The sequence below is a fragment of the Fusarium subglutinans genome (assembly GCF_013396075.1).
Source record: "Fusarium subglutinans strain NRRL 66333 chromosome Unknown NRRL66333_c0000030, whole genome shotgun sequence".
Classification (NCBI taxonomy): Eukaryota; Fungi; Ascomycota; class Sordariomycetes; order Hypocreales; family Nectriaceae; genus Fusarium; species Fusarium subglutinans.
In genome coordinates, this window is record NW_023502093.1 from 41134 (window position 1) to 68766 (window position 27633).

The 27633-nt window shown below is 49.8% G+C and overlaps 8 protein-coding genes across 8 annotated transcripts; 3 read left to right on the forward strand and 5 right to left on the reverse strand.

The window, feature by feature from the left end:
* Positions 1 to 55: 55 nt before the first annotated feature.
* Positions 56 to 1906, forward strand: FSUBG_3511 (uncharacterized protein; the record flags this gene model as incomplete). Its single annotated transcript, XM_036681400.1, has 1 exon — positions 56 to 1906. One exon carries the CDS (start codon positions 56 to 58, stop codon positions 1904 to 1906), a length of 1851 nt encoding a protein of 616 aa, XP_036540875.1.
* A 488-nt stretch (positions 1907 to 2394) lies between these two features.
* FSUBG_3512 (carbamoyl-phosphate synthase arginine-specific small chain mitochondrial) lies at positions 2395 to 3820 on the reverse strand (the record flags this gene model as incomplete). Its single annotated transcript, XM_036681401.1, has 2 exons — positions 2395 to 3576; positions 3632 to 3820. 2 exons carry the CDS (start codon positions 3818 to 3820, stop codon positions 2395 to 2397), a joined length of 1371 nt encoding a protein of 456 aa, XP_036540876.1.
* Positions 3821 to 6138: 2318 nt separating this feature from the next.
* Positions 6139 to 7034, reverse strand: FSUBG_3513 (uncharacterized protein; the record flags this gene model as incomplete). Its single annotated transcript, XM_036681402.1, has 3 exons — positions 6139 to 6221; positions 6286 to 6928; positions 6984 to 7034. The coding sequence occupies 3 exons, from the start codon at positions 7032 to 7034 to the stop codon at positions 6139 to 6141; spliced, it is 777 nt and encodes a 258-aa protein (XP_036540877.1).
* A 1142-nt stretch (positions 7035 to 8176) lies between these two features.
* FSUBG_3514 (argininosuccinate lyase) lies at positions 8177 to 11594 on the reverse strand (the record flags this gene model as incomplete). The annotated part of the gene is made up of 7 exons (XM_036681403.1): positions 8177 to 8647; positions 8722 to 9602; positions 9657 to 9818; positions 9877 to 9902; positions 10311 to 10612; positions 10680 to 11441; positions 11547 to 11594. 7 exons carry the CDS (start codon positions 11592 to 11594, stop codon positions 8177 to 8179), a joined length of 2652 nt encoding a protein of 883 aa, XP_036540878.1.
* Positions 11595 to 12906: 1312 nt separating this feature from the next.
* On the reverse strand, positions 12907 to 14566 carry FSUBG_3515 (Single-stranded TG1-3 DNA-binding protein; the record flags this gene model as incomplete). The annotated part of the gene is made up of 4 exons (XM_036681404.1): positions 12907 to 13323; positions 13378 to 13644; positions 13699 to 13990; positions 14334 to 14566. The coding sequence occupies 4 exons, from the start codon at positions 14564 to 14566 to the stop codon at positions 12907 to 12909; spliced, it is 1209 nt and encodes a 402-aa protein (XP_036540879.1).
* A 2603-nt stretch (positions 14567 to 17169) lies between these two features.
* FSUBG_3516 (NADPH reductase TAH18) lies at positions 17170 to 19140 on the forward strand (the record flags this gene model as incomplete). Its single annotated transcript, XM_036681405.1, has 4 exons — positions 17170 to 17310; positions 17362 to 17537; positions 17593 to 17691; positions 17745 to 19140. The coding sequence occupies 4 exons, from the start codon at positions 17170 to 17172 to the stop codon at positions 19138 to 19140; spliced, it is 1812 nt and encodes a 603-aa protein (XP_036540880.1).
* Positions 19141 to 19553: 413 nt separating this feature from the next.
* On the reverse strand, positions 19554 to 22302 carry FSUBG_3517 (uncharacterized protein; the record flags this gene model as incomplete). Its single annotated transcript, XM_036681406.1, has 4 exons — positions 19554 to 21520; positions 21572 to 21928; positions 22033 to 22160; positions 22211 to 22302. 4 exons carry the CDS (start codon positions 22300 to 22302, stop codon positions 19554 to 19556), a joined length of 2544 nt encoding a protein of 847 aa, XP_036540881.1.
* A 2254-nt stretch (positions 22303 to 24556) lies between these two features.
* Positions 24557 to 27061, forward strand: FSUBG_3518 (uncharacterized protein; the record flags this gene model as incomplete). The annotated part of the gene is made up of 2 exons (XM_036681407.1): positions 24557 to 24632; positions 24924 to 27061. The coding sequence occupies 2 exons, from the start codon at positions 24557 to 24559 to the stop codon at positions 27059 to 27061; spliced, it is 2214 nt and encodes a 737-aa protein (XP_036540882.1).
* Positions 27062 to 27633: the final 572 nt, after the last annotated feature.

Below are 27633 nucleotides of genomic sequence, written 5' to 3' on the forward strand. Positions count from 1 at the left end.
ATGAGAATTGATTTCAAACAAGTCAGACGTTCACGCGCCATCAATTGCTTTCATCATGACTGACTGGGCCAAGCTCAAAGTCGTCGACCTCAAGGCCGAGCTCAAAAGTCGCGGTCTACCACAGCACGGTCTCAAAACAGAGCTTGTCGCACGACTAGATGAAGCTGATCAAGAAACTGAGAATACTGAGGCCCAGGAACAGCTTGAAGATGCGCCTACAGACAGGAAGTCGGAAAATGATGAGCCACCAGCTCAACAACCAGTCCTTGCAGACAACGAGCCCCAGGAAGCGGCCGAGCAGCACGAACCGGAAGAAGAGAAGCCAACGGCAGAAATAATGGAGCAAGAAGAGAAACAGTTGGATGATGACACGGCGGCCAATGCTGATGGGGAGACTTACAAAGGGGTCCCTGAAACCGAAAAGGAGGAAGATGTCAATAATGGAACAATAGAGGAATCGGCGCGCGATGGCAATCTAGTCGCTGACGTGCCAATTCCTGGGAATGAAATGGATGCTCAATCAAGGGACCCAACGGTGGACGAGAAATCAAGAGCGGGAACAGTGACAACCACTGTCGAATCTACACCCTCTCACTCACTCGAACCAACCCCTGCTGCCGAACAGCAAAAGCGCAAACGCCGCTCTCTCACACCCCCACCAACTGAAGAATCGATTGCTCGCAAACGCGCCCGCACGGAAGAGGGTTCAGCAAACGGCGATAGTCTAGGTGCGCGACAGGAAGATCTGCTATCTGAACCCCAAAACAAACCTGCTCCCACGAACTTGGATAGTGAGCCCCAAGAAGAAAAGCCTCAAGAAGAACCTTCACAAGAAGCTGCCCTAGAGACCGAGGTACCTCGACAAGAAGGATCTGGTGAAGACGGAGATAAAACGCAGGATATGGACTACGAGCGGGACGTCGCGCCGGCGGTGCACCCGGCCACTTCTGCACTTTACATCAAGAACTTCATGCGCCCTCTCCGACCTCAAGATGTCAAGGCCCATCTCGTCACGCTTGCGAGACGGTCTCAAGACGCAGCGGACGATGATGACGGGATTGTGACTGAATTCTTTCTGGACCAGATCCGTACTCATGGCTTTGTTATCTTCAAGAACACCGCTGCTGCCTCCCGCGTTCGCACTGCACTTCATGGCAGTGTGTGGCCTAATGAGAGCAATCGCAAAGCGCTCTGGGTCGACTTTGTCCCTCCTGAGAAAGTCCGGGACTGGATTGATACAGAACAAGCCAGCGGTGGCCCCCGCGGCCGCTCTGGTTCTCGATGGGAAATCGTTTATGAGGATGGCCCGCACGGCAATGTTGAAGCACATCTCGACGAAGCATCAGCATCAACATTTCGCACGATGCCTCAACTGGGCGCAAGACCACCCCCGAGCTCAACGATGGCCACCAACTCTATCCCTCTTGGACCCAGAGCCCTCCGAGACCCTGCCATTCCCACTGGGCCACGCCCTGTTCGCCCCGGCACTGGACCTGGGCCGAGACCTCCACCTATTAACCCAGGCGGTGCATTCAAGCGTACCAACACTCGCCCAGTTATCGACTACCAACCTGTATCAGAAGACCTTGCGCGCCGCCGCATCGATAACATGCGCTCTTATTACACAAACGATCGCAACCGCGATGTCGGCCGCGAGATTAATCGCTACTCATTTGAGAACGGTACTTCATTCGTTGACCGAGGCAAGGAGGTCTTTGAAGGCATCCGACCTCCACACCGCGAGCGAGCCATGGGCCGTGAGCGCCGTGGTGGGAGACGTCGTGGGCGCGGCGGCGGAGGTGGCAGTCGACCGCGTAGTGATCGGTACCTCCCCCCGCCACGGGACGACCACCGACCTCGTCGTGGCTCTTTGTCTGACGACGGCGACATTCGAATGAGGGACTGAAGGCTACGTGCGCAAGCTTTTCTATGCGGTGCGAACAAAAGACAGGAAATTCAAATTAATCACATTGCATTATGCACTTGGTATCAGGAGCTGTATCATATGGAGGGCGGCGTTGAGACAGCAAAAAGGCAAGGAAATAAATAACGGGTGTTTAGACATCAGTGAATTGAGTAACTTTGTTATAATTACCGCTTTAAGTCTGAAGACTGGTTTAATCCGATTTATATTTTGTGCATGAGCATTGGCTTCATTTAGTGAGACGCTACGGGCTAGATGCAACACTTACTGAGGTCCTTCACTCCATGATATCTCGTCACAGAGACATGACACGGCGACTTGAAGTGCAGTAGTGGTATCACAATCTTTCTTATACGACCAATATTTCTGAACATAACATTAAAATAGCAACCATTATCCTTGCTCGCGAGAAATTAACAGACGTTACCAACGACCTATCCCAGACGCCAAAATCATCTCACACTAGTCGTTCAAGCAGTCGCGGCAAGAGGAGTAGGTTCAACACCGACGCGCTCTCGGCTCATGATGTCGAGCATCAGGGGGGTAGGTCGGTTATCCTTGAAAACCACCTGGTTACTCTTGGCAAGCTGGACGTTCTGGAGGTACTTGTCGAAGAGGTAAGAGCTGTCCATAGGGCCACCCTTGGCCTCGGGGTGGAACTGGGTCGAGAAAATGGGGCGGGTCTTATGGAGCATACCCTCGTTGGATCCGTCGTTGAGGTTGACGAAGTACTCCTTAAAGTCGCTGGGAAGGGTGCTGGCGTCGATGGCGTATCCGTGGTTCTGGCTGGTGATATGGCACAAGCCAGTGGTCAAGTCGAGAGCGGGAATGTTGTGAGCTCGGTTACCATACTTGAGCTTGATGGTGCGAGCACCAACAGCAAGAGCCAGAAGCTGGTGGCCGAGACAAATACCCATGATAGGAATGTTGGAGGTTTCCATAAGGCGGGCGAGATTGTGGACAGTAGCCTGGCAATGGGTAGGGTCACCGGGACCGTTGGAGATGAAGACACCATCGAAGTGTTGCGAGACCTTGTGGATGGGGTAGTCATAAGGGAAGACTGTGACGGAAGCACCTCGACTGACCAGGCTACGAAGGATGTTCTCCTTGACACCGCAGTCGATCAGAGCAACGTGGAGAGAAGCACCGGGGGACTCAACAACGAAGGGAGCCTTGGTTGTGACACGCTTGACCAGGTTGATCTGGCCGGGATCAACGAAACCCTCATCCTCGTCGGCATCGTACTCTTCTCCAATGGAGATCCTAGCCAGGGAAGAGCCCTGCTCTCGGAGGTGGGTGACAATAGCGCGGGTATCAACGCCAGAGATGGCTGGAACTCCCTCTCGGGCGCACCACTCGCTAAGACTCTCGACGGCGGTCCAATGGCTGTAGTTGACAGCGACATCGGAGACAACGATACCAGCACACTGAACGTGGGGGGACTCGAAGTACTTGAGAAGGTTATACTCGTCTCGGACGGCGGAGGGAACGCCATAGTTGCCAATCAGGGGCTGAGTGAAGACGAGGATCTGGCCTCGGTAGGAGGGGTCGGTCATGGACTCGGGGTAGCCAACAAGAGAGGTGGTGAAGACGGCCTCACCAGAGATGTTGGCATTGGCGCCGAAAGCCTTGCCTTGGAAAACAGGACCGTCCTATGGGCATATTAGATTGGTTCGGCAAGTGAGATGTCATTGCAGGAGTACATACTCGAATTGTGAGAGTGGCGGGGAGAGAAGCAGCAGGGGCAGTAGCTCGAGCAGCAGAGAAGGGCATAGTCCTGCCCTTGCTACCAGCAACAGCTTTCTCAGACAGGTATCGGACCTGAAGCATGGTTCGGCCAGAAGCCGACGCGGACTTGGCCGCGGGTTTGGCAAAGGAAGCCAGTCGGGAGAACATTTTGGTATATGTCGGTTATGTAAGTTGTGTTTAGAGGAGAATAGTCGGTTGATCAAGAAAGTTCTTTAGCAAGACTGGGACTTCCAGAGGTGGTCTGTAATGGTGGATAGGTTAGTTTTCGATTCTAGTGGATAGATAAGGCAAGGTTTCGAGTGGTGAGTTTAAACTAGTGAAGGGTACGAACCAGAGAGATAATCCTATAAATTGAGTTAGCATTATGCCAATTGGAGTACATGGAGGTCTTGGTGATGAGGAGAGGAGCCATCGGCTGGATAAACATCCATCTATAGCTCCTACAACAAACATTGCAAAGCCACAGATAAAAATGTATTTAGTGATGGCGGGGTTGATGCAGCGAGTGTATGTCACACGCGACGTAACAAGGTAAAGAAAAAAAAGTGAACGTACCTGCGAGGTGAAGACGGATGGGCGCCCGTGCATGTGGGCGGATTAAAGAGACGAGCTCAGTTCAGAGTTATGAGAGAATATGCAATCGTATTGCAGGAACGTTGAGTTAGGCCTGAAGTTCAAGATTGTGTAATTTTGTCGCAAGGATTTCTTTCTGTTGGAGGAGAAGAAAAAAAAGAAGAAAAGAGTCAAGAGGGTGGGAGCCGGGAAGAAAAGATAGGATCCAATACCTCTACGGAGTAGGTAGTGAGGATCCAACCATAGACAGGACAGGACAGGACAGGACAGGATGGGATGGGATGGACGATAGGTGCGATCCCGCTCCGCAGGCGCCGCCCCGATAGGGAAAGCCTGACAACACGGCCTTGGTCATTGGCAAGTTTTTTCGAGCTGAGTGGGTTTCTGGCTGCAAATTTCCTCCTGGCGGAACCAGAAGCCCGCCCTTCCGCCAAAAATACAGTGGTGGGCGGGCTGAGCGCTCCGCCTATTGGCGCTACTAGAGCCCCGCTGCCAGGAACTGAACCCTTTGACAACATCTCTCAACCTCCGATATCGTTTTTGACTCTTGTCGATGTGTGAGTCCTTTGACCAACACCAATTACACGTCACAACACAACACATCCCAAACCGATCATTGAGCCTATCTCTCTTTTCTTCATACCACATACATCGCCAGAAGAAGGCAAATTGCGACAATTGAATCCGGTGTTTCGAATGCTGCGACTCATCACTCTTGCACGCAATGCCTAATTCATTCAACGTAGACATGTCGACTGAGTCAAGCGCTCCAGCGCGGCCATGCCCTTTATCTTGTCAATGAAACCATACAAGATCCACCGTCCCCAGACAAACTACGGATATTGTTGAGACGTCATTTGATTCGCCCCCATTAAGTTCTCTCCTCTGTTGGCGGTCAAAGCATGGAAGCCAAGCTAGAAGTATTTCTAGCGTAGCATTGTCGATCGCTCTGATAAGAGACTGTGGAGCTCTCGATGGCCCTGCCAGGCACGCGGCGTTCGGCAGTCGGAATCCAATCATGAGAGAACCTTGCAAGTCTTAGTCTTTATGTAACAATACGATGGATGCTTTATAGAGTCTCTTGAGCCTCAACTGAGGTACTAACAGAAAGTCATATCGCTGGCAGAAAACTGCTCACGTGCGTGCTTGTTTATCGAAATAGAGCCCTGGCACACCTCAGGCTTCCTGTGTGGCATCCACATAGACCAGTCTTATAAGTGCAAGTTGCGTTCCCATTATTCTACGGCACCCCGGCGTCTTCAAGTGGACCACCTTGGAACAACGGGAAATGCGTTGGATTTAACATGGATCCTTCGAGATCGAAACCTCGCTCATTGGAGTGAGGTTGCGGTTTTGTGTTTTTTTTTTGTTTTTTTTTTTGTTTTTCGTCACTTTCTTGCCTTTCTACTACTACTCTAATTCAACGGTATCTCACATCCATACTTAGGTACCTACACTCAAACAATTCAAGGAAAAGGAAAATATCAGCAATACAATATCACTTCTCACATCATTCCTATACATTCATTAAGTCAAATAGGTATATTAGCTTGGGTTTGATGTTCTGGATTTACTTGCTATGCCTTTCTTTTTCAATACCATCCATATCCCATAAGATGAGAAACGCACGCTTTCTCCTCCTTTCCATAAATGGGCGGCTCGGCGAAATGGTGAAAGTTTGAAAGCATCAGGTGCTATTAATATAAGTTAGAGAAATATATACTTATTGAAAGGAGAAAGTTATTCCAGCTCTAGTTTGGGTCGCCAGCGTATCAAGGGGAGCTTCGGGCAAATTGGAGAACAATATGCTTCAGAATAGTAAGAATACTCCATCCAGGGTCTGTCAATTCTAATGGCCTTCGGCTTCATCATGTTCACTATTTGCTTCTTATTTACAATGCACCAAGCTCCTTCAGCTTGCTAACCAAGCCACCAACATCCTCAACCTTACCACCTCCCTGGCGAGCTGGGGGTTCTGGGGGGCTATTAGTCAAAGCACCATGGGACGGACAATGTAATGTGAAAGAATGATAACTTACCAATGACCTTGAGTGTCTTAAGGCGCTTCACACCATCCACTCCAAAATCCTCAAGCTTTGTCTTCTCCAACTTCTTTTTCTTGGCCTTCATGATATTAGGCAAGCTGGCATAGCGGGGCTCGTTGAGTCGCAGGTCTGTCGTGATGACCATGGGCAACTTGGCGCTCACTGTCTCAACACCACCGTCAACCTCCTTTGTCACGGTGACCTTATCGCCAGCACCGAACTCGATCTTGCTCGCCTGTGTAGCTTGAGGCCACCCAAGGAGACCTGCAAGCATTTGGCCGGTCTGTGCCGCGTCGTCGTCGATGCTCTGCTTGCCCAAAATCACTAGGTTGCTCTTCTGCTGTTCCACGGCCTTCTGGAGGATCTTTGCTACTGTGAGAGGCTCTAGCTCATCTCCATCCTTGAGCTCGACGTGGATTCCTCGGTCTGCACCCATGGCCATGGCTGTTCGCAGCACGTCTTGCGCCTTGGGAGGACCAGCAGAGATAACGCATATATCCTCGACACCACCGGGCGAACGTTTCTTCTCTCGGATACGCACTGACTCCTCGACAGACAGCTCATCGAACGGGTTCATTGAGTGCTTGACACCGGCAGTTTCGACGGCCGTTTGGGCCTTGTTAACTCGAGGCTTGACCTGCAGAGATTATCAGCGTTCCGAGGCATCTCAATTGTCGCTATGATTCTTTTACAGCATAGTCGATGACCCGTTTGACGGGTACGAGGATCCGTAGTGCTGACATGTTGTATGTGTGTTGTTCAATGCGAAATTGAAGTTGTCGGGAGCGGCAAGACGTTCACGAGGGCCGGCCAAGTCGTCATGGCAAAGCTCGGCGCGGTAACGGCTAGGGCCGGTCTCAGCTCCAACCTCGGCCGACGGCCCACGTGACAGATCCGCCGGTTGAATGAGCGATGTCGGGATTCATTCCCGTGGTATTGATGTTATTGATGTTATTCTGATACAAAGTTTGTGGTGTATTCGTGGCATCATATCTTTCTCTTCCATCATTATCCGCTTATACATCTATGACAAAATTCTGCCAACATTTAGCTAAGAAGTATACCGGGGAGGAGGGAGGGAGGTGTTGAACCACCGGCAACTTATACACAAATGCCGAACCCGGCCATATAACTACTATAGTAGGTAAGGTAAGATACCTAAGGTACGGAGTACGGTGGTCTAAAATACCCTTGATGATGCAAGAACATATGCGGCACTGGTTCGCAAGGATTCTTGTGCTTCTGGGCGGGTTCGTGCTGGCAACACACAACGGTTTAACTACCCTGTCTTTGGCCTGACGGATTTACAAATGCAGTACACCCAGTAGTCGTAGTGCTACATGATTGCGATCTGGGTTGAGTGACGAACATGGAGAGGATATCCTACCTAAGTAGACAATGGATACATCTCAAGACAATAAAAGGCGACTCTGCCCTCAGGTAGTGAGTTGGTTCTCAAGAAAACTTAGCTCACTTCTTGGCAAGGTATCGTCTCAAAGACATCACTTCCCTACAATTGAGGTCCAAAGAAACATTCTCTTCTGACAGCCAGTCTGACTCTGTCTTAGGAGAAATTGCATCGCAGCACGCAAGGCTCGGGCCGCCTCGTTAACGAGAGAACAGGCAGCATGCGCAGAACGTGTCAGTGGTTGAATTGGAGCCAACTTCAAGGTGCCGCTGGATTAACGATTAGGTGGATTTAAAAATAGGTGCCGCTCCTGTGAACATGGTCCATTGATTCTCCCAACGATCCTCTGGCTCTAACATATCTCGTCGCTGGGTAAGGTAGCGGGGGACGTACTATATGTTTGTACCTTGAGCCAGACACGAAAGACAAAGCAACTCGATTATCCAAAGAGAGCTTGTCTTTGGTTGGCCGTCTGGTTTAATTACCAGCAAGATAGGTCTCGATAGCGGAGATTTGGCTTAGTACTGAGCTCCGGCTCGTCCCCCCCTGGGCAGTCCTTCTCTCAACGCTCCTCTCGAAGTCAAAGACGTCGGCAATGTCGGCCTCGAACTGAGGTGAGATCTGCTTAAGGTCTGGCAGCTCTAGTTCGGCGATGGATACACCCTTCTCCTCAGCCTTGCGCACAACGGCGCCGGCGATGTGGTGCGTCTGCCGAAAGGGCACGCCTTTCACAACTAGATAGTCGGCAACATCAGTGGCGAGCATGTCGACTGTTAGGGCTGCCTTCATCTTCTTGGAGTTGATCTGCAGCGTGCTCAAGACGCCGGTAGCAATTCGCAGACATCGCGAAACCGTCTTGACGCAGTCGAGAAGAGGCTCCACCGACTCCTGGATGTCCTTGTTATACGCAGTCGGAAGGCTCTTGAGGGTGGAAAGAAAACCTGACGCCTATAGACGATTAGTCAGTTCAGGGCACGGTAAGGCCCTTTCATCTCGTAACCCGGGCTTGACAAGAGACGAACCTGGCCCATAACCCTACCAGCCTTTCCCCGGATCAGCTCGAGACTATCGGGGTTCTTCTTCTGAGGCATCAAACTACTGCCGGTGCTGTACTCATCGGCAACCCGAATAAAACCAAACTCGGCTGTTGAATAGATAATCAAGTCTTCGCTAAGGCGGCTAAGGTGCACCATCAGCAGGCTCGACCACTGCAGGATCTCGGCGGCAAAGTCACGATCCGCGACCGCCGCCAGGCTGTTAGGGTGAACGGAGGAGAAACCTAGGTCCTTGGTGAGAAAAGTGCGGTCGATGCCGAAGGGGTTTCCCGCCAGGGCGCCAACACCGAGGGGACAACAGTTGGTACGCTCACGGACGCCGTGAAGTCGTTGCACGTCACCCATAAGGTAGGTTGCGTGCGACAGTAACCAGTGGGAAAAGCGAACGGGCTGGGCGCGTTGGAAGTGTGTGTAGCCGGGCATCAGGACATCGATCTCTGCCTTGGCGCGGGCAGCGCAAACAGCCAAGGCGGTGCGCAGTTGTTCGGATATGTCATCGAGCTGCGTTCGCACCCAAAGGCGCAGGTCGGTAGCAATCTGTTCGTTGCGGGAGCGGCCTGTATGAAGCTTGCCAGCGATGGCTGGGCCAATAAGCTCAGCTAGACGACGCTCGTTTGCCGTGTGGATGTCCTCGTCAACAGCAGGATGGATGACAAATTCCCCGTCAACCCACTCCTTCTCGACAGCCTCGAGGCCCCTGGTGATCTCGCTCAGTTCCTCGTCAGTGAGCAGGTCGAGCTGCCGCAGTGCCTTTGCAAAGGTGATGGAGCCCCTGACATCGGCCTCGTGCAACGCCATGTCGAAGGGGAGCGACTCGTTGAACGTAACCATGAGGTCATTCATCTTCTCTACATGGCGACACGGTCAGTATACATCGCAACAGTTGACAGAGCTGTACCGACCTGTGAAGCGACCGCCCCAGAGGAGCGTTGACGGGTTGGGTACCATAGTTGGTGGTAGTGGAGGGACGCTGCCAAATGACTTCCAGAAGGCCAAGTAGTTGGGTGTTATATGTGACACATACTCTTTATGCTTGTGGATTGAGACCACTTGTTTGGTCGAATCTTAAGGTTCAGGGCAGTAACTGTGTCACATGTTGAGTCTTCATATTAAGGTTCTTACGTGTTTTTGGGCGTAGTGCATGACGCCTGATGTTATGTTGTATTCGAAAACACCGTGACTGTATTATCCTGATTGTACGCCTTTGGTCTCACTTATATATGTTGACAGATACGTAGACAGAAAGGGGGATCACAGGACAGACAGAGCCCGAGCCTGGGCACAGTACCTACCTAGTACTGCTCTTCATATCAGCGACAGCTCACAGACGGATTGGGACTCAAGAGATTGTTGTTGTGGGTGACTGCTGGGGCACTTCGGCATTTGAAGCAGCAAGCGTTAGGACAATCAAGCGTTCTGAGATAAGTCGAGACTTTTGTAAAGAGACTGGTTCATTTAACAGGCACGCCTATACTCCAATGCTCCAACTAGGTACCTTAGATTGCCAACAAATCATCCTTCAAAACAGCCGAGACGACAACTACGCTGCCGCTCACCAATCATCCCATGCATCATCCTGCTTCTTTGGTGGTGGAGCCGCCGTGCTCTTCTTGCCCATTCCCATAGCACTTGTGCCGATTGAGTTGTTGGCGGGTTGTCTTTGATCAGCCAGATTTGAGAACTCATCCCAAAAGCTCTTCTTGCTCTCATCCAGGGGGGCTTCTCGACTTTTCTGGTTCTCGGGACCTTCCACGAATCTGGTGAAACCCTCCTGTGCATTCTTGCCCGCTGCTTGGGCCTGCTTTGCGAGAGCGGAAGCGGTCAGTTGAGCTTGCTTAGCAAAGTCGCCTTCGGCAAACTGTGATGTATTAGATAAGACTCCGAGATAAGGGAGGCAGAATGGCCTGGAAGAAGGCGTGACATACCTGCTTAGCAGTGGGCTGAATGTAGCCATCATTAACAGTCTTGGCGGTCTTTGAGACTGTTGACGTGAACCAGCCGAACCCCCTGGTCAGAGTCGCGACAGCGTCCTTCTGTATATCACCAAAGTTGAGGTCGTTATCCGAAGCATTGGGTGCAGGAGTACTTCCAAATCCAGCATATTTTCCTCCCTGGCTGGGTGGCAGATGGTCCGGTCGTGCAGCGTTATCGGCTCCAAGCCTTGAGAAGTACTGGTCATCTACCTTGACCTTGCCTCCGCCTCCGCCTCCACCTCCTGACGCGGCTGCAGGACTCTCATTGCGGCGCGAGCTACCACTCATGGGAGTCCCCGTTCGCGACGCGGGTTTCGTGGGCGCAGGCACAGGCTTCTTCGCACCGGGGACATATTCGCGGCCCTCAACCTTGCAACTCAGTCTCTCCTTCCACTCCTCACCGACCTCACCACTGTATCGCTCTGCAATAGTCGAGTCTTCCCATGTGATGCCCATCATCTTAGTTTGCTCATGCTCTTCAAAGAAGTTCCTCCATCCCTCGTTGCCGCCCAGTCGCATTCGTTCGATTTCGCTCGACTTGAAGGCGTCCATTGAAATACTTCTAACGAATGAAATGTGGACTCCAAGGCCTCGATGCACACCAGCGCACGAGAGGCAGATGAAGATGCCAAACTTGGGAGACGCCCACTGGGGAGAGGGCGCATTGCAATCGCAGCAGACATTATTCTTTGATTCCTTCTGGAGGGTGGCCAGCTATAGGCAGTATCGGCGTCAGCATGTGTGACTGCAGCACAAAGTACAGAGAGGATGGGGAGAGATTAGATGAGTAGGAAAGGGGATGAATGGTGGTGGACGAACCTTGGACCGAGTCTCGGGATCGACTTCCCACATGCCCTTAGATGCCATCTCGAGAGGTTCAGTGCTATTGTGAGATATTGGAGCGTCGATTATATTGGATGTTGCAGCTGCTGTCCTTGTTGGGCACGATATAACTTAGTACGTGCAATGGATCTTTATGATGGGTTGGAAACACCTGAAAATGGAAACAGAAACAAAGGGAGACATCTGAGGGCGCTAGTGCCATAGGGTACCATGCCTTTACATTCACACCACCCACTCAGCGCCCATGGCTACCAACCTAGGAGCCAGCTCCTCCCGCTCGTTGCCATGAGGTGCCCCAACCCGCGGGGTGCAAGACTTCTGATGTTAAATTGAGGTGCCAAAAATACCCAGTCTAAGATCTTCTCAATCTGTACTAAATTATACTAAGTTTACCTAAGGGTTTTTGTCACCTAGGATCGAGGTCCTAGGTTTTATTATATTCCCCTGCCCAACTGCTCCCGGCCATTTAAGGGGCTAAGGTTGGCGGGGCATTTTTATCCATCCATACCTTAGATGCCTTACCTTACATTCGCTACACTCTATCAGAACATCATTAAGGCCAGTTCTAGAACCTTAGCCACGTGAGCTATATTGTATGTATATACGTAGGTGTCCAGCATCAGTCTGTACGTTTCACAATGGATTCAAGTCTTTCATTTGCAACTCCCACAATCTTCTGCATGCAAATGGTCCAAAACAGTGGTGACGCATTAGGCAACTTGACATATCCGTTATCATCCTGTCATCCAAAGCTATGACGCCTCTTCCCATGCGCCCCCATAATCCTCAAGGGCAAACTTCACTATCACCTTGTCTCGTCCCTATGATGTCGAGCACAAAGCGTTACCACAAATTGCATACCTTCACCATTACAGCAATATACTTTGCACATACAAGCGACTAAAAATTCACGTAGGCCTGTTCAGCTTCATCAAAACGCCCTTTATAATACCGCTAAACTTTTCTCTCCCCTTGCCGCCTCCGGTGTAAACTAGTGTACAACCCGCAGAAGGGTAACGGAGAAAAGGTGATACAAATACAAGATAACAGAGGGCCTGTGAGCTTTTTTGTGTCCCGATCATGGGAATATTAAGTGTTTGATGAGAAAAAGTGATAAAGGCTGATAGTAAACACCACCCGAGATTCATTGAAAGCTCGATTCGCTCTTGCTTACGTCCCCAAGATCCCGGCAAAGTCGAATACCTCATTCTTTCTTTTCATCGTTGTAGCGAGAATCTACCGTAAGAGAAATTCGTGAAAATCGCGTACCAAATCGTAAGTGTTATCATCGTGGCATACCTGGTTCATGCCCGTGAAATTCGTGCAAAGCCATAACTTAAGCAGTAGTGGCAGGGGTGGTAGAGGCGGGGGTAGCCTCAGTCTTAGTGGCAGCAGCAGGAGTAGCCGCGTCGGCACCAGCAGCAGGGGCGGGTGCGGCGGCGGCAGTGACCTCAGTAGCAGGGGCAGTCTCCTTCTGGCTGTTGGTAGCATCACCCTCGTGCTGTTCCTCGTCGGTCTTGTCGGGGCTGTCAATAGCAACCTTGACGGCGATCTCACGACCCTCAATCTCCTTTCCGTTCATCTCATTGACAGCCTTCTGCTGGAGTTCCTCAGAAGCCAGAGTAACAAAGCCAAAGCCACGGCCCTTGCGAGCCTCGCCACGAGCCTGAAGCTTCTTGATCATGAATCGGGGAATGGGTCGGAGAGCAATCTTGGCGGAAGAAGGCTCATAAGCCTTGAAAAGCTCAATAAGCTGTTATATTGTTAGAAAACTGCATCGAAGACGAGACAGGTCAGTTGTTCTTACCTTATCCTCAGTCAGGTCGTAAGGCAGGTTGGCAACCATGACCTTGGTCTTAGAAGGAATTCCATCAGCAGGAGGGCCCCGCTCACGGCGCTCACGCTGGGGGCGAGCTGGAGTCTTAGTCTTGGTGTTCGCGTCAGTGTTGATCTTGTTTGTGATGTCGGTCAATGGTAAAACCTCAGCGGTAGCGGGAGCCGCAGCTGCGGGGGCAGCATCTTCAGTAGCGGCAACAGCCTCAGTAGTCTCTCCCTCCTTCTTCTCAGCACCCTCCTGCGGCATGGTTAGTACAATATTCGTGTATACCAGAACTGGAGAATAACTCACACGGCCAGCGCGGGCAGTGCGGCCTCCACGACCACGGCCACGACCGCGGCCACGTCCCGAAGCTCGGCGACGGGAGCCCTCTGCACCAGAACCCTCACCGTTAGCACCCTCTGGCTTCTCGCCAGTGGGCTCAGGCTTGCGAGCGAGCTGAACAGAAACCTTGCGCTCAAGGATCTCCTTGCCGGAGAGCTCCTCGATGGCACGCTCAGCCTCAGTGGGAGTGGAGAGGTCGACAAAGGCGTAGCCGACAGGACGGTCGGTGCGGGGGTTCTTAGGAATCGAGACAGACTCACTAGTGGCAAGAACGTTAGTACTTATAAAGGTATATCCATGATGGGGTGATGGAGCGACGGCTGTTGATGACGAAGTAGTGGAATCAATGAGGCAGCCACGATTCGAGCCACAACAGGCAAGGACACTAGCTACCCATTTCCATTCCAAGACTTGGTGATTGGGAAAGAGCTTCACGCGTGCTTGCCATCATTTGTCATCATATGATGGCTAGGGAAGGCGCCCATCGCGATGGCGAAGACACGTGTCTCCAGCTTGTCGCTCATCGCATGAAACACAGAAGGCGATACAAAGATAAAAGAAGCCGCGTAAGGAGATGATGAAGAAGAGGAGATAGAACTTACACAAGATAGCTCTTGAAGAAGTCCTTCAACTCCCCCTCAGTTGTCGCATAGGCCAGGTTGCCAATGTAGAGGCGACGGCCCTCAGCAGCGCTAGCCGAGGCAGCCTCGTTGGCGGCCGTCTTGTCATCGGCAGGCTTGTTGTTGAGTGAGGTATTGCTCAGAGTGTTTGCGACGTCATTAACGGCAGCATCCATGTTGTTGTTGGTGGTGGTAGTAGTGTTGGCGGCAGACATGATGGCGGTGGGTGGATGAGGTTGGTGGTTAGATTGATTATGACGTTCGAACTTGGACCTGTGGTGGAGGAGCGTTCGGAAACGATGGCTGCGAGTTGAACAGGTTGAACTCTGGTGCAATAAGGAGGAGTTTGATCAGGGTAGCTTCGTGCCCTAGAAACGAGGTTGAGATTAGACAGACGACGGTGCGTTGCGCGGAGACACAGGTGTTTGATGTTGTGATGGAGAAGAGAAAGGGAGGAAGTGAAGGCGACTGGTAGTGGAATCTGAAATATTTTTCTGGCCTCTGGGTTTGGGGGGCACAGAGGGAAGGAGGAAGGGGGGTGTTGTCAGGGGTGTGGGCAGGTGAGGAGTTGTGGAAAGTGGAAGTGGCCAGGGCTAGGGGGACGACAGCAGGCGTAAAGAGCGGAGGAAAGTTTAGTACAGGTCACGAAGGAAGGTACGAGAACCACGATCAGTTGGCGGCTACGACTCCACGTTGAAGTTTGGATGCCCATGTATCATCCACTGTGAATGGCGGTATTCGATACCTGAAAGCTTCGGGGGAGAGCTTCAGTTTTGTGGATTCTTTCCCGCTTGAGTGGTTACAGATCCTGGACACCTCGAGACCGCTTTCGGCCGGGGGAATTGTTTCCAGAGCCTGTATCAAACACTCTTACCTGGGTATGAGAAAGGTAGCTGTTTGAATGTTCAAGATGAACGATCTTGGCAGCAATTGGCAGTGAGAGAGAAGGGATCACCCGTTTGAAGGAATTGTTCACATATTTTTACTTGCTTGATGCATAAATTGTGCCAATACTTTATGTACAGGATATTCATATTAGGGCCTGACGTGTGGGTGCTGCGGGCCAAGGATCATGTACGTCACTCTATGTACAGTATCGGTGTAGTTAAAGTGGTGCGGTGATGCTCTGTTGGCTACTAACTTGCCTACCTTGACTGTAAAGTCAATATGAATAAAGGCTTTGTTAGAGCTGAGACACAAGTGAGTCGAAAGCTTCTCGGATGGCATCAATGATTTTGATGTCCAAAGAACACCTGGCGTAAAAACCAGGAAATTAATATAATTGTAAGAATGCGAGTTGTGCCTAGGTATTCAGATAACATCTCTTTCCTCCCATTGCGCTGACCGCTCATGTTGATATCCATGAATCGATATCACGGTCAAGAACAGTGGGGTGCCTGCTAGCCTCTCAGCGGCGTAGGTTTATGAGCAAGACAACATCAGCGAATTACTGTGTAGCATACCTAGCTTGGTGTGAATAAGGTAGGCAGGTATAATAGAATCTTGTTCACAATAATAAATCAGCAGGTTGGCAAAGCTGTAACACGTATCTGGTTCTTATAAGGCGCATAGTCTTCTGTACTCCAAACTCTGGACTATACATTGAGATATGGATGATTCCAAGTCTCGAGAAGCAGTAATATTATATCTAATAAGTTGTATAATGCTTTTATAGAAACACAAATCTGTATTCACAAACCATTATCATTGACAGTCCAACATATAACACTACCGATCTCGAGCTTCCCCATACCAATACCGCAGCCTGGAAGTTTCATCGTTCCTTTAAATCCCAACGCCCTTTGCTACCTGGACAAAGGTTCTCAAATTACCTGATAATCATAGTATAGGCTCACGAAGTTGCTTGGTTGCCTGCATGGCGGAAATTGCATACCCTAGATAATTTCACAGCCTGACAGCTTATCGAGTCACACATCTGAGCGAGCCCCTGACCGGGTCGATTCACCCCCTTTGCAAGCCCCTTTTACATGGCGGGAGCCAAGACCAGGGCATCATCGATCATTATCAGCTCCCACCAATAATTGTACGAGAAGAGGTGAGCTACCTATTCTATTCTTACATCCATGTTCATAGTGCACACCCGCCCATGCTCATGATCCCTCCATGCCCGGCAGCTCGGATCCAATGCTGCCCTGCAAGCCAGGATTAGGATTGTGTTTCTCAAGTCCCCGAAAGCCAAGCCAGCTCCTTACTCCACAGCTTCTTCTTCTAGAACTTGCCCGTTGTCAATGCGTTTGAATATGACAACTGTTTTAGGAAATGTTCCCTTTGGTTTGCAGTTTGTGGTCAATCTTCAATAAGGACCTTGGGCTCTAGGCGGATATAGATTACCCGGTATTGTTGACATAAGAAGCACTATGCAAATTGTTGTCTTTGTAATAAATTGACCAGCACAACGATTCCATCAACATTTGTTTTATACATGGCATTAGCCATTGACAATGAATAGTGTGCTTGGGTCCTGAACAGACAAGAATATAGTCTTGTAGATATGGGCCTGTAGGACGAAGGTCACGTGCAACAACATGTTCATTCAATCTCGATAATCGTGAACAAACGCTGTATCATTTGGGATTCCATTCCCATTGATCAATCAATCAGGCCCCAGATTGATAAGATCCCGAAGCTCAATAGATTCCTCGCCCCGCCATCGGCCATCCACTAACCGGCGCTAACTCTGACGCAAACCATCCCACTAAACAACCTCAACCTGCGAGACCGGACCATGGCTTAATCACCTTTACTAACTCCAGTCTTTATCTACAAACTCATATACCATTTTCCTCGGTCAGTCACTATGGCCGCTCACGATAGGAGCGTGCTCGTCCTGTACGGTTCCGAGACGGGCAATGCTCAGGACATGGCAGAAGAGTTGGGGCGAATATGTCAAAGACTGCATTTTGAAAGTCGTGTTGAAGAACTCGACGCAGTAGATCTAGTAGGCCCTTTAGCTCTTCTATTGATGACTATTGCTGACTTCCTAAACTAGAATACACTTCTTCAACCTAACTTCATATTATTCGTCATATCAACCACTGGCCAAGGAGATATGCCGCATAACTCACTGGTCTTCTGGAAAAGGCTTCTTCGGAAGAAACTACCACCAGGTTGCTTAGCTTCAGTCAAGTATACAACTTTTGGACTTGGAGATAGTACTTATGTCAAGTCAGTCAGTCATTGAGGGCGTTTGATGTTGTTCACGGTGGCTTATACAGTACAGGTTTAATTGGGCAGCTCGCAAGCTCAACAGGCGTCTCGATCAGCTTGGTGCTACAACCTTCTTTGATCCCTTTGAGGCGGACGAACAATTTCCAGATGGGTCAGCTCTCGTTGTCCTAGATCTCTCGTCGAAGTAGCTAATGTTGTGGATAGTATTGACGGAAGTTTTGTGCGTTGGGGTGAGCGACTTTACAACCACTTACTTGAACACCATCCTCCCCCTAATGGACTTGAGCCTATCCCTGATGATGTTATTCTTCCCGCTAAATGGTCCCTAAAGAGTCCTCTCACTGGAAATTCAATAAGCAACGGCCACGCATCTCCGATAACTTCCAACCTCCCTCCCTCTTCACCTCTTCCTATTCCCAATGGTTGGAAAGCAACTCTGGTTGGAAACGACAGACTCACACCAGAGAAGCACTGGCAAGATGTCCGCCTCATCTCATTTGACATTCCACGTCGTGATGGAGACAAGTTGTGTTGCGTCCCTGGAGATTGCCTGACTATCTACCCTAAAAACTTCCCCCAAGACGTCCAGAAGCTCATTACCCTTATGGGCTGGGAAGAGGTGGCTGACAAATCCCTTGACCTCTCATTATGCGAATCTCTTCCTACGAACCTCCATATAGATCCCAAATGCACACTGAGAGAGCTACTTTTGAATAACATCGACTTCACTGCAATCCCTCGGAGATCATTCCTCAAGAACATGTCTTACTTCTCTACCAATCCAGACCACAAGGAGCGGCTTCTCGAGTTCACCATGACTGAGTACCTTGACGAATATTTTGACTACGCAACTAGGTCAAGGCGATCTATTCTTGAGGTCTTAGAGGAGTTCACATCCGTCAAACTACCTGCCGAGCGTCTCTTCGATATTTTCCCAATTATCCGCGGACGAGACTTTAGCATTGCCAATGGTGGCGAGCATCAAAATCATCCGACAGACAAGGACAAGGCTCGTGTCGAGCTTCTGGTCGCTTTAGTCAAATACAAAACTGTCCTTCGCAAACCTCGCGAGGGCCTCTGCTCTCGTTATCTCGATAACATTCCCTTGGACTCCATTCTTACTGTCACACGCAAACCAGTTCTCTCACCCATTCATGGCCCACAGAATGCCCGACGGCCTCTAGTTGCCATCGCCACAGGTACAGGCCTTGCCCCAATACGGGCCCTTATTCACGAGCGCCTCATGCACCCGTCACCAGGACCGATGTACCTCTTCTTTGGGAACCGCAACCGTGAGGCCGATTATTTCTTCCAGCAAGAACTTGACGCCGTCGTGCGTGAGGGACATCTCAATGTGTTTTTAGCATTCTCGCGTGATCAGCGAAATAAGATCTATGTCCAGGACAGGCTACGCGAAGAGGCCAAGAGAATCGAGGAGGCAATCCTCGACAATGGAATATTCTGCGTCTGTGGTGGTTCAACCAAGATGGCGGATGCGGCTAAGAAGGCAGTGTTTGGCCCCTTCTCGGAGGACGTAAATGATACAGAAGAGCGCAAGAAGATTCTGGCAGCATTGACATGGTGGCAGGAGATATGGTAAGAAATTGTCAATAGAAAATATAGTACATACTTTAGACTCAGCATACAAGCATGGCAGTATCAGGAGCACATGATAAGCATATCATCATGTGGTTGATCATAAATTGAATAAGAACTATCCTTCTCTTTTGTATTTGAGACTGACATATCAAGACAAATCATAACGCTCGCTCATGCAAATTCGAAAAAGAAAACGGTATACCAGCCTCAATGGACTGCGGGTTTTAACCAGTCTGGGCCAGATATTACCCTGGCAATCTGTGGCATTACTTGAATCAGTTGGATATCGCGCTGACCACGGCCGATACCAGGCCAGACCGTAGACATCGTCCCTTCCGTGTTTCTCGTCAGCAAAGCCAGGATTCTCCTGCTAGCCTGATCATTATGAGAACAAGGCGCACGGCAACCCGCTCATTACTCCCAGCTATACCGCCTTTCAGCCAGTTGCGGCACATGAACCAGATCCTCGCCAGGATTGATGCGCTCTCGGCTTTGTGAAATATCAGGCTGATCTGTCGAAGGATTCTGTGGTGGATCTTCTATCACAGAATTCACGGATGAGCCGTTTGTACCTAGATCCAACCGCCTCGATGGTCCTTCTGCGCTTCGTCTTTCCTCGTCGACAGTGAAGTTACTTCCCAGAGTATCAACAGAGCCGTGCCGACGTGAGGACTCATCAGTGGCTTGATAGTCTTCATCTGATAGAATTTGTGGAGCGGCGTGGCGGGAGAAGCGCGCATTCTTGGGCAGTGCCCCAAGAAATACAACGTTTGATGGATCAATGGGTGTCCGTTGAACTCCTCGCTGTTGTAGCTCGTTCGACGGTTTCGATGAAGAGTGAGGTTCACGTTCTGAATGGGTTCCACCCATTGCCATGGAGTTAATGGTATAGTGGTCCGAAGTCGGAGAAAGGGGTGAGTTTGGTAATGAAATACTGTCGGTAGTTGGCGATACTGGTATAGTAGTTGGAGAGGGTGCCTCGATGGGACGGCCATTCGCATCGAAGCCCGGAGTGAGTGGAGATGGCAGCGGTATCGAGCTTGTATTCGTACCCCCTTGCTGTGTTGTTTTTAGAGATGCCGATGGCGATAGTTGTAGGGCCACAGGCGGACCATTTGTTGGGTCTGGTTGGTATATGGCTTTCTCTGCGGGTATCTCCGTCCCATCAGCAGGGGGGGTATATGTTGGGACTGGTCCCTGGAGTTGTTTCTCCAATTTCCTCCGGGCTATCTCGTAGGCAGTCATGTTATGCGTGCTGTCGGTACCCATCTCAGTACCATCGTTCCATGACATGCTATCATCGCCATCGAGTTCTGCTACTGGAAGTGGTGCTGACATCTCGTGGATTTGAGTATCGGGAGCTTCAGCAACCTTTTCTCTATCATTGGTGCCATCTCCTGCTTGCTGAGTCGAGGAGTTTCGTCCGAGAATTTTCGAAAACAATATGACCAAAGGGGATTTGGGTGATCGCAATGCGCTATTTGGCGTAAGATCCTGATCCTCTGCTGATAGGTTATTTCCTTTGGCTGCTCGCTTGCGTTTGCGTCGAAAGTACAACCACACAAACAAAGCTGCTGCACAGACGACGAAGACACCCAACCCAACACCCACTCCTATTCCAATTACCTGTCCATCTGAAAGCCCACCTTCATCCTCTGCATATGGTGGAGGATAGGGACTGTCGTCAGACTGTTCGATGGCAGTCAGTTCCGAGTTTGTCGGTGGCTCGTCTGGAAAAAGAGCTTGATGGATTGAGAAGACGCCCTCATCATACTTGGTTATAAGGTAGGACTCCTGTAGAAAGGAACGGCCTAGTATGTAGGAGCCGCTATTCTTCGCCTTTCGTAGCATAAAGTAAGGGATTGCTGGGTCACCATATTGGATCGTATCAGGCATGAAAGGATATTGCAGTAAGCCTACAAAGGCTCTCAAAGGTATGGTAATATTGACGGTGCCTGGTACATTGTAAGGGTCGCCAAAGTTATCGTTATCGTCAAAGCTTGAAAGCACAAAGGTAAGTTCGAATGACTCGTCATTTGTATAGTCACGGTATTGATCGTCACTTAGGGTGTAAAGTTCGAAGGTACTGTTATACGTCAAGTTAAGAGCTTGGGCAAATTGATCGCAAGCTTCGTCTGGTAGCCACAGGTAGGGAGTGCTGCTATCGATGATGGCGAAGAAAGATGAGTTCCATTGGGAGAGCAAAGGTTGTTGAGATTCCCAAGAACTAGGAACATCTTGGCCTTCGGCGGGTGTGATCTGAATGCCACGCACCTTAGGGCGCTCCAGGTTGTCTTCCTGGCTGAGCGTGAAGACGTTGTCGTGCTGTTTAAACCTTGGCGCTTCAACGCCTCCAAGAGTCAAGGATACAGGTGTATTTCCTAGTTATATTAGCGACCTTGACAACAGAAGTTGTATGGAGGACAGCATACTGTAGTGTGCTCCAGCTGTATATCCGAAGCTGTAGCTTGGAATCAGTCCATACGTTCCAACTGCTTGGGTCAATGGTGAATCCGCCACAGTGCCATTGAAGTTACTCTGTGTGATCCCCAAACCGAAGAGACCGTTCAAGTAGTTGGTCGTGTTTATGGTCGCTATTAGCACACCGTCCATGGTATACGGATCATCACTGAGAGGGCTTTGCGTGCTGATAACATCGCGCCCGTAGTTTCCATTCCCATCGTAACCAAGATAGCTTAAACCTAACTGCCATGTACCTAGGGGGCTCCAATCGCTAGATTCTTGAGGATTATAAATGCCTCCGCGAGCGGCGATACAGTGAGGCTCCTCTGTTAGAGTGTCAATGGCAGAACCAGAGTAGAAAGGGTATCAACGACTCCTTGAGTTTGAGAGGTCAAACTTAAGAACGATCGGCCAAGAGAGGAAAACATACCGGGTAGACATCCTCCCGGTCCAATGGCCCAGAATTCGGAGAGAGCTGTGCTCACCAGAACCTCAATGGCCTGTGAGTTTGAACCCAGGGAAAATGAGATGGTAGACCAATTGCCATCGCTTCCAGTCCTGTCTTGTGTATTAGCATCGACTGCAACAAAAAGGACCGAGCAACGTACCAACCGCCAGAAGGCAACAAAACAGGTGCAGGATCACGGGCTTGTGCGAGTTGCACGAGAAAGAAGTACGATCCTAGGATAATTGACCACATCTCGAGTCTGGCAGAGAGATGTGAGAAAGCCTATCGTTTTTGACCCTCACCAGAAAGGTCATCCTAGGTTCGAAGCAAACATCAAATGAGATTTCTTGAGCCGATAGAGTGGAGGTGACCGCAATGCGGCACATTCAACGTCGCGATTCGCACCAAACGACGATCCTGGTGTCTTGTCAAGTGTCGCAGTGCGGTTAACACTAACAACAGCAAAGTGACATGGAGCCGGATCCTTCTTGGTGATGGCCGCTATTGTTCAACACTGGCACGGAATAATGATTCGTTGAAGCTGCCAAGGCCGGATAAGAGCGTAAACCAGTGCGTTTGGTGACAATGGAACTGAGAGTTTGTTGGAGTAGCCAGGGCGAGGAGACTGAAGATTAACGAGTCTCAATGGCCTCGGACTGAAAAGAAAGCCACAGAGTAGCGTTACATGGCTTTGGCCATTTCTAGCTTGGCTTGGCCCCCAAAGCTATGGCGCGGAGCGCGGAGTGTTCCTTGGCGTTCACTAGGCCATCCCGAAGAGGTCGCAGGGGTAATTTGTTCGTTATTGGCTGAGTTGAACAACCTTATCATCCCGAGGAGTTCCCTCTTCCATCTTGAATACATAGCATCGACGAAGAACGACTGTCTGGTCGGAGTGGAACTCGTGGTCTTTTCAAGTTGCATTGCCATCAGGACGTGCCAATGCTGTAGAGCTTCACGATGTTGTTGCATCATAATAGCTGTGTTTTGCTCTACGTTACTCGATTGTATCATTAAGTGTTGTCGTAGCACCTGAAGGGAAACAAAATAGCTTTGGGTGCTTTTGAGATTCTTGAAACGATCCTTGTCCCTGTTAACAAAGGTCCTCGATCCGTGTGACATGGCGAGCACACTCGGCGTAGAACCCTGACGCTGGCAAGTCGGTGGCTGGAAAGCGTTGCACGACTAGTAAGATCCTGGCTGCAGATTCAACGATCAATCAATACGACGAGGTCCATCAATATCAACTTCGATAATAAACTGGTACCACCGAGTACCCCTTCTACGTGGTTTGGAGCATAACATGTGAACGAAATTTAAGCTACTGTTTAGGGTGCCTGGGTATCCGCACAGTAACAGAGCTTATTTCACAATGGCAATTTCCGCTGACCTGAAGATCTTAAAACCCGGACCCGAAAGTTGTTGTTGCTGGTCGGATGTGAAGATTGCAAATACTGAGATTTTGCTTCTGATCCATCTTCTTCAGCTCCGTATGCCAGTGTCTCTTTTCAGCTCCATATGGAAGACCGAATGGATACCATTTGTTTGAACTTCAGCTGGATGTAACTTGAGACATTATATTGGACCTGCGTAACTTTGATTGTCCCACCGTTCCCACCGAATGTTTCCCGGAAGGTCGGGACTTGTGAGGTGGTAACACTCTGAGTTTAACTTCTACAGATCATCGCTGGCTCTTCCGATTTTTGACTTTTAGGATCTTTGTACGTCCAAGAGGTGAAATGAAACCTGAATAAGTGATGACCCGCCAAGGGGAATCGACCGTTCTGGAGTGTCATGTTCTGAGCTAGGCCAAACAGAGTCGATGGACGCATCAACTAACAAGGGAGTTTTCGCATAGGATGAAGGCATCAGCCACATGCATTCTGGGCTTTGTGGTGGGTGCCCATGCAGCACGCAGCACACAGTGCAGCTGTATGGAATGCCAGGGCTGTTTGTGTCTCCAGCAATCAAAGAAAGCCCCCCGGAGCTATTCTACTAGAGCGAGGACAAAAGTCGGGTCCAGAGATGAAACAGTACAGGAAAGGAAGGCCCTGAGAGGCCGAGTCAATTAGCAGCCCCAGTTGAACTTTAACTTACATGGTTCGTTGAACGTCGTTCGCTTGCGCTTACGCCCTGGACGACGTAAACCCTTGTCACCATGCACTAGAGCCAGTTGCTAACTAACGTTAGAGGCTGGCGGCGGGTTCATTAACCTTTGAGCCCCTCCCAAGTCATGCATCCGATCTTGTGATTGATTTTTTCCCCGGAGTTATTATCGACAACGTCGAAAGCAGTTGTGGTCATTGCGTGAAGAACCATCCATATAGGTGGCCGATGTGAGACCAATTTATCAGGCAAGGCCCAAATTACTCGTTTAGAGGCCTGTCCTATTCGATTTGGTTTCGTGAGCTTGGATGACAGACGGAGGGAGCTCGAAACGATCAGGGCAACAGTTAATGCAGGACGGCGCAGCCAGTCTATACTGTCCGCGTTGTCCTATATCGACAATATGAGGGCGCAGGCTATTGGGCTGCTCTCAGTCGCAACACTTGTTCCTTCTATTGTCGGTGTTGCTGTACCTCGAGGTAAGCCTTCGATTTATACCATCAGTGTTAATTATTGTGCATTTCTCTCGAAAGATGAAGGGATGGAAGAGAAGAACCGTGGCTAAATATTACCTTGCCTATCAGCCCCATCCGAACCTAATCAGCCAAACCAGCGGCGCTTTCCACTGAATGAAACTGCCATCGCGACTGCCCCAGATGGTAGTACCACTCGCTTGTTGTCGATAGCATCAACGCCAATAACACAAGCGGAAGAGGAACTGTCCTCTCTTCCTGATAAAGCGTCTTCTACAAAATTTTACTTGTTAACAGCAACAGAGACAGGTTCCGATGATTCTGTTCAGAAGTTGCCAATAACTTCACAGTTGGATCGTGTGGCCACTTCATCTCAGAGCACTCGATTTACTCCAGAAACTCATCTTCGATCTTTCTCGGAACCTTCAGCTTCACATCTCATCCAGACCGCTCCTAAATCTGCTGCTCTGGTGAATGGAAACCCGTCAGATCACGATAGAGATTCAAGCTCTGTAGTAAATCAAGCCGATCTCCAGGCTTCAGCTCAGAAGAGACCAAACCAGGGAGTTGCGCATCCTTTTACACAAGCCGCGCCCAACAATACCAAACTGGAAACGCAGACATGCGGGCCTGGTTACAAGTCTCCCTGCGGAAGGATTCCCTCAGTTACTTCGAAAGCAAATGGGACATACACACCTGGACCATGGACGTCTGGTACATTGACGTTGATAGCACCAACGTCAGTGTTACCGTGCACAACATTGCAGGATAACGAACCTTTCACCGAGTATTCTATCGTGTATACATCAACGATAACATTCTTTGGAAATCTTAGTGATTACACGCCACCTTACCCTGCTATCAGTACTCCCAATATTTGCGATCCAGAGGCTCCAAGCCCATCATTCTCAAAGATTGTTTCATCCCATGGCTCCGAGGAGTCTGGAACATTCCCATTGCCAGGTTCCGAATTAACGAAGGAGCCCCCTCAAGCTTGCTTACCGGGGAAATTTTGCACTTCAGAAAAGCCTCCTGGTTGGTCGAATCCGACAGCCGTTCCTGGAGTGCCAGGTTTAACTATGTCAAGCTCGAGAATGACTGTGACATTCATAACGACTGACAAGAACCCGGCGGTGGTAATTCCCACAGAGCCGCCGCCGCACTTCGACCGACCAACTGGTGGAGGAGGTCTCCCTATGAGTAACAAACAACTGCCGCAGCCTTCCAAAGCGCCAGGCTCAAATCACCCAGATTCTTCTGGGGGGCACGGGAAGTCGAGTCCTCAGTCGGGTCCACAACCTGACGTGAAGCCACGACCTTCGGCAGAATCTGGGCCGAGGCCAACATCAGGACCGCAGCCAGAAACCGAGCCACAAGGGGGTCCACAGCCCCAACCACAGCCTGACACCGAACCTGAACACGTTAGAAAGTTTTTTGTGACTGCCAGAGGACAAGAAGTCATTGTAAACGACAAGACCTTTTCCAGTCTCAGAGCAGATCAAACAACAACAGTCACTGTCGATTATGGAACGTTCACAATTCGCCCAACAGAAGTGGTTGGTGAAGGAGCAACAGTTAGGAAACCGCAGCCTGTCGGTACTGTGATTTCCGTTGTCACCCCTACAAGTGCGACTATTGGAAAGATACCTGTTACTGTTTCGGGCACGGAAGCTATTGTGGGCGGCACGAGGCTCAGAATTCCTCTTATGGGCACGACCACGAGGCTTAAGGTTCCTGTCGTCGGATCAAATACTATTGTGGAGGAACGACAAGTGTCCATTGCGCCTGGTAGAGTGGTGGTTGATGATGAAACACTCACATACCATGGAGTTGGCGGCCCCCAGACAGACGTGATCATTGAAGGTGGTGAGATGGTCATTGCAGTTGGAAAATCTGTGTTTGTCTTTCACTCTACGACTCTGATATACGGAACTGGCACCCCCGTGGCCACGGAAACAATCGATGACGATACTGTCACTGTTGGACCAGAAGGTATCGTTGTTGATGGAACAACTCTAGGCGGGTCTGATGCTGAGCTCACTGACACCAAATACCGAATTGTTGGTGGAGCGACCATCACCAAAGTCAACCCTTCATACGCGATAATCGATGAAACGACCTTCACTGCCGGTCCTGGTGCCAAGAGCACAACAAAAGAGGCCGGTGGTGAAACCATCACGATCGGACCCAGCGGTATCATCATTGGCACAATAACAATAAAGTACCCCTTCGGGGCTTCAACTGTAACCACCATCGAAGCGAAAGCAACAGCATCTGACGAATTACCCGTTGCAACAGGAACCAGCAACAACAATGCCAAAGAGGATGGAAAGAGGAAGAAGGAGGATGACAGCGGTGCAATTTTACGCCGGCCAGGCTTGGCAACAGGAATGACTGGATTATGCATAGCGTTTGGCGTTTGGATTCTGTTTTGAACCTGGCATTGGACATGATTCGCCATGTTAGGACCCTTCAGGAAACAGAGTGGCTTCTGGCTTTCGGTTTTGGCATGACAATAACTAGCATTACATGAAAGATTTGGGAATATGGATGTGAAACACGATATACGAGTATCTGGTTTGTGATTTAGGATAATTATCCTGTGTATTCTGTTAAAATATCTGATATAACATAGGAAATTAGTAATAGTTTCAGACTCTATCTTCACTCTTTTGTGGAGAAATCTGTGGCTAAAAGCTTAAATACACTTGTAACAGAAGATGACATGCCAATCAAAGGCTGGCAGAAAATCGGATTTGGCAGACCCAATTCAAATGACTGACTGACCAAACTTAAGAAGCCCTAGGAGTATGGTCCAGGGCTGTTGAGGTAATGAACTTATCTTACGATCTTGATTTACTTTCGAAGATTACAGAAGCTTGCCATGAGGGATGAAACTCAATTCCCGTAGGATAGATAGGTAGATATTGCAACTTTCCTTATTAGCCAACCCAGGACGGACTCATTGCCTCACTCATATATGTACTAAGGCAGCAATGCTGACTTA